This window comes from Odontomachus brunneus, unplaced genomic scaffold, assembly GCF_010583005.1.
Source record: "Odontomachus brunneus isolate Ranch 3 - 2012 unplaced genomic scaffold, Obru_v1 Obru_scaffold_067, whole genome shotgun sequence".
Lineage (NCBI taxonomy): Eukaryota > Metazoa > Arthropoda > Insecta > Hymenoptera > Formicidae > Odontomachus > Odontomachus brunneus.
The window spans coordinates 1,492,946-1,499,076 of record NW_022639517.1 but is presented as its reverse complement, the minus strand read 5'-3'; the positions used below and the strand labels follow the sequence as shown (position 1 = coordinate 1,499,076).

Sequence of the window (6,131 nt, the reverse complement as noted above, 5' to 3'; positions counted from 1 at the left end):
AGTTAATTAAATTGATATTGAGTTAAGTATTGATGAAGACTGAGTATTGCGAGTTAGTATTGGTCAATACTTAAATATTCATGATATCAAATAATATTTATAAAATATTTAAAAATATTAAAAAAAAAAAACGTTTTAGAAACGTTAAAAGTAATAGGATAAGTTCTGTTTTTTCTTTTTATTAAAAAAACGTTTTTCTTAACGTTTGGAAGAATGTTTTGTTTTTTAAATATTTAATAAACATTTATTTTAATATTTAAAAAATATTTTTCTAATTGTTAACATTTAACATTTAAAAACTACTGAAAAATATTTTCTAAATGTTAAAATAAACGTTTATTAAATATTAGAAAACAAAACATTTTTTCAAACGTTAAAAAACGTTCTTTTAAAAAAAAGAATTTATTTCATTATTTTTAACATTTTAAAAATGTTTTTTTAAATGTTTTTTTAAGTTGTAATGTTTTGTAATGTCAACACTTAGGTAAACATATTTTATATAAATATTTTATGCATATATTTCTGACTTCTTTTTTATTATATGAAATATTTAAACTATAAATAATTTATTTTTGTAGTTATACTAAATAATATTATAAGAAAATTATAATTACTGCTTCGGCTGCATATGGGATAATAAAAAACGCTTGTATCAGTTGAAGAAATAGCATAGCAGTCAAGATGATAGACTAGGAACCTGGAAGTATCTGAGGTTTCGAGTTCGCGTTCGACTAGTACTGAGTAAATTTTCAGGTGTGAAAATAATGAGAAATTAAATAAAAGAGCTACATTTTATTTAAAATCAATATTAATATGCTGTGAGAGATAGTATATTCTAACAATATTCCACGTATATATTTTTAGTACTCATCAATACTAACAAGGAAATGCCACGACCTGCTAAATCGATTTCTGGACGAGTCAGAAACCGCTAGCTGCGATGTTAAACATCAACATCCTAAGTGGGGTTTGTGCTAATGGGCCTTTGGTTGTGAGAAATTACAGTGTAAAGTTTGGGTTGTGTGACTGTATCACAGATATAGCTAAAGATGCAACTATCTTACACTGAGGCGACATGACTGAGCAGATTGAGGCTCCCACGTCGAACATTTTTGAGTCGACAGCGAGCGTTCGAATCCCGGCGACGAGTTATTCTTGTATGTTGTTTTTTTTTCTTACCTTAGGATATGTAATTAATATTTTTTGAATATGATACATTTGTTATGTCTCGTTTTTATGCTATTAATCAGTGGTAATTAGGGAAATGTCAGGCTTGTTTAACACAAACACGAATATAGACACATATTTTGCATTGCTTACAATGAAATATATATTTAATATATATTAAAAAATTATTATAATAATATATTCGTGTTTGCGTTAAACAAGTCTGACACTTTTCTAATTACCCGTGATTAATAGCATAAAAACGAATCATATGCAAAACAAATGTATCATATTTGAAAAATATGCCTTAAGGCAGGAAAAAAAACACCGCACAAGGATAACTCATCGCCGGGATTCGAACGCTCGCTGCCGGCTCAAAAATATTCGACGTGGGAGTTAGTCTACTCAACCACACCGCCTCGCTAAAAGACAGTCGCATCTTTAGCCATATCTGTGATACATTTCCGCAACCCAAACTTTATACTGTAATTTCTCACAAACAAAGTTTGTACCCATTGGTACAAACCTCAATTAAGATGTTCATGCTTAACATTGCAGCTAGCGAACGTGCAATGTCTCATTCAGAAATTGATTTAGCAGGTTGGCATCTCCTTGTAAGTATTCTCCAAAAAAGTATTGGTCAATTTAATATTAACCAATACTAAATATTGCGCGCTCAATAGTTTTTTTCGTAAGAAATCATCTTAGATATGTATCCTACTGAAAAATTTCTATTGAGATAACAATAGAATTCCCAATTCAATTCTCAGTTAAATTTTCAATTGAATTCTCGAATACGGTTTCCGCAAAAATTCGCATGTAAGATCTCAATTGAGATATTTGTATCTGATGGAAATAATTTATTGAAAATATAGTGAACTTTTGAAATGTGTTTGAAAAGCATTCACAATTTTGACCCAATTTCATTAAAATTTCATTATAATTTCATTAATATTTCGATAATATCCATTAAAAATGTAGAAAAATCATTATTAATTAAAATAGATTGAGAAAAGTATATTGAAGTATTATTTTGTTTAAATAATAAAAAAAACTGGCATTTTATATTTTGTATCGTTTCATTTATTCGTGAGATTTGCGTGGGATTCGATCCCGTGTCACACGGCATCCATTTTTAGATGACTATGCGCTGTTCAATGCCTAACCTCATCGATCGTACGGGAACTGGTGATGACAATGCGCTGTAACGATATCGTGGTGGATTCTATTTACAATATATTCTTATAGCGTTTAAAAATGTAATGACATATTTATCGGTAAATGTTTCACAGGACATAACAACAATCACAATGCGATTAATATTTATACAATGTTGTATAATTAATCAAACTTTAACATACAACGTGCTCGCAAAAGAGAGAGAATATTCCTTCTTTCTTTCTCTTTTGCGAGCACGTTGTATGTTTAAATTTAATTAGTTATACAACATTGTATCAATATTAATCGCATTGTTGTTACGCCCTTTGAAACATTTATCGACAAATATGTTATTACATTTTTGAGTAAGAATATATTGTAAATATAATTTACCACGATATCGTTACATCGCATTGGCATTACTAGTTCTAACGATCGTTGAGATTAAGCATTGAACAGCGCATAGTCATCTAAAGATGAGTGCCGTGTGACACGGGATCGAATCCCACGCGAATCTCACGAATAAATGAAACGACACAAAATATAAAATGCCAGTTTTTTTTTATTATTTAGACAAAATAATACTTTATTATACTTTTCTCAATCTATTTTAATTAATAATGATTTTTCACCGAATTTTTCTACATTTTTAATGAAATATTATCGAATTATTAATGAAATTATAACGAAATTTTAATGAAATTGGGTCAAAATTGTGAATGCTTTTCAAAAGCATTTCAGCAAAAGTTCACTATATTTTCAATAAATTATTTCCATCAGATACAAATATCTCAATTGAGATCTTACATACGAATTTTTGCGGAAACCGCATTCGAGAATTCAATTGAGAATTCAACTGAGAATTGAATTGGGAATTCTATTGTTATCTCAACAGAAATTTTTCAGTAATCATTGAATTCGTCGTAACAAGAGCTACAAACGTAGGTGTCTAAAAATTAGAGTTTTATTAAAAAGAATTGACCTTTATTTTATCTTAGCGCTTTCACCCAAAATGGAATCAATTTCTTTTTATGAAAATGTGTTAAACAATACAACCTCCTTAAAACAACCTAAAAAAACTTGATCTCGATATTTTATTTAGTTTTCGAAATATTCGATCTGTTAACGTTTGAAAGAACAATAGTAAAAAAAGGCCATTTTTTGCCTACTGAGACAAACATGAGAACGTTACCATTCCCTACTAATTTTGACCAGCTAAATACAGTGATGCTATTTGAATTACCCGGAAACATCGGGAACATCTCCTATTTTGAGGTTAAATTATATTTCTTTAGATACTATCTTTACAAGTATTGTCGAACTTGTTGATATTATTGGGGGAAATTATTATCTTAAAATACACAAACCACAAACAAGTACAGAATATTTTTAGTATCAATTAGATGACTGATTTCCGATATCCAAAATGACGGATCCAATGTGATGTTTATCTGAGCGAAAAGTAATCGATTTTGGTAAGAGAAAAAAAATAATATTAAATCTTCCATCTATCTTACATTTTATTAGCTATTAAAAGCTAACTAAATTGAAGATGAATTTATAGTTTTTTTTTTTTTAATGGAACATCCAATATGGCGACTTCTTGAAACAAAATTGAATAATTTTAATTGTGTCATCTTATAAAGTTGCAAAATATGGAAATTTAAAATGTATTTACCTAAAATCTAAAAACCTAATAAAGAATAATAAACATTATCAAAATATAAAATAACTCCAAAATAGAACAATCTCAAATTCAAAACTGTGCTATATTGAATCCTCTATTTTAGATATCGGAAGTCAATCATCTAATTGATACTAAAAATATCCAGCACTTGTTGTTTATGGTTTGTGTATTTGTAGATAGCAATTTCCCTCCAATTGTTTAGTTAAAGCCTCTTAGTTAACACCCTCCACAATATCGATAATACTTTTAACGATATCTCAGGTAGCAAGGTAACGTCTAAAGACATCATTAAGACGTCTATGACGTCTTAATGACATCTTAATGACATCTTTAGACCATCTTGCTACCTGGGATAGAGAGTTATCTGGAGAAATATAACTTTAACCTCAATATGGAAGATGTTCCCGGTGTTTTCGGTTAATTCTAATAGCACCACTGTATTTAACTGATCAAAATTTGTAATGATAACGTTTTTACATTTGTCTCGGTAGGCAAAAAATGGTCTTTTTTTATCATTGTTTTTTAACATCCTGTATATTAAGTATATACATGTATCTTTTAAGCACTTATATTTATCAAAAGTATAAGATTACTACAAACTTGATGCATTACAAATCGCTTAATGTAAAAGTGCTTTGGTACAACTTTATCTTTTTGTGGCAAAATGCAATGTTTCTGGACATAAATTAATTCTTTTAATTCTGTGTTTATTATCTCTTATTAACGTTGATTTATCATGTTATATACATAAAAATTATTCAATGTAATAAGTAGTACTTTTTGTTTAGCCATTACGTCTGCATAATGTAGACGAAAATGTCGCAAATGAGATAGACGATGTCCTCTTAAAAGAATCTGACAAGGAAGAAATTCTTAGAAAGGTATGTTTTACTTATTATTTTTCTAGTCAAATGTTTTAGATATGTATACATTTTGTTTTTTATCCGTGACGTATATATTTTTTTAAGTTTCTGCTGTTGTGAGAAATACATAATTTAAATTAAAACATAAATAATTAAAATTTAAGAATTTATGATAATATAATTTTAATTACATATCAAAATTGGTAATTTATTTTTACTTTTTGATAGATATTTTGGAAAGCACGTACAAGGGCAAAGGAAGAATTGAATGAGCAGCTGATGCATTTCCAACAGAAAAGGACTGCAGGCTTGGCAACGATCTTTGGTCCGACGGATAACTCGCTCGACGAGAGTATATCCGATAAAACACGTGAAACAAAAATTATCGAAACGTATCTCTTGCCAAAAATGGAACCTTACTTGTAAGATCATTTTGTACAGAATTGTCACGATTTTTGTTTTACAAGATACATTTAGATACTTCTATAAAAATTATTGGCATTTACGATAACTTAATATATTTACTGTCCATTAATGATTTCTGTGATAGGTAATATATCGCGTCTGTCATAGATCAAAATAGTTTCGATGATTCTATAATCAATGAATTACATATAGGATATTCTCAAAGACGTAATCCGTATATCATAGAACAGATAATAATTATTAAATACATCTTGTAGTTTAACTATTCATTTTTCGCAGTGTAAGAGAAATGTGATTTAAACGCTATTTTTTCTAATCTGTATACTTGTAGCATAATTAGAGAGATTTTTCGAACTAGTCATGAAATAATTCGAAAACTAGACTCTGAAAATAAGATGTCTCTGTGAAATCAAATAGTGTAATTATATTATATCGATAGAAAGTGAATTTTGTATTTATATATATAAATATGTATTGTATACACACACACACACACACACACACACACACACACACACACACACACACGCGCGCGCGCGCGCGCGCGCACACGCACACACATACACACACACACACAGGGTGAGGAAAAAGTATGGAAACCCTGAAAAATCTAAAAAAATATAAGTTTTACAGAAAAATGTTTCAAATAAAAGTTGTAGGATATAAAAAGGTCTATTCAATAGTCTCATCAATTTGACCCTGGCTGGCGTCGTTAAGGTGAAGTCAAGTCATCTTGAATTTTTTAAATGGAACACCCCATATATTATTACATATTCTTATAGCTTATCTCGAGAGCTTTCCAAAACACTATAATAAAATATTTTTTCGTT

General features: G+C 29.0%; 1 protein-coding gene across 12 annotated transcripts in view; it reads left to right on the top strand.

Annotated features, from left to right (window-relative positions):
* The window catches only part of LOC116846699 (rho guanine nucleotide exchange factor 11), a 660,614-nt gene that overhangs the window by 273,680 nt on the left and 380,803 nt on the right, over positions 1-6,131 (top strand). For all 12 annotated transcript variants that reach the window (XM_032820895.1, XM_032820894.1, XM_032820888.1 and 9 more), the window contains 2 exons: positions 4,801-4,893; positions 5,104-5,297. In XM_032820895.1, coding sequence (XP_032676786.1) covers positions 4,801-4,893; positions 5,104-5,297 — 287 coding nt within the window. The remainder of the gene's footprint in view (positions 1-4,800; positions 4,894-5,103; positions 5,298-6,131) is intronic.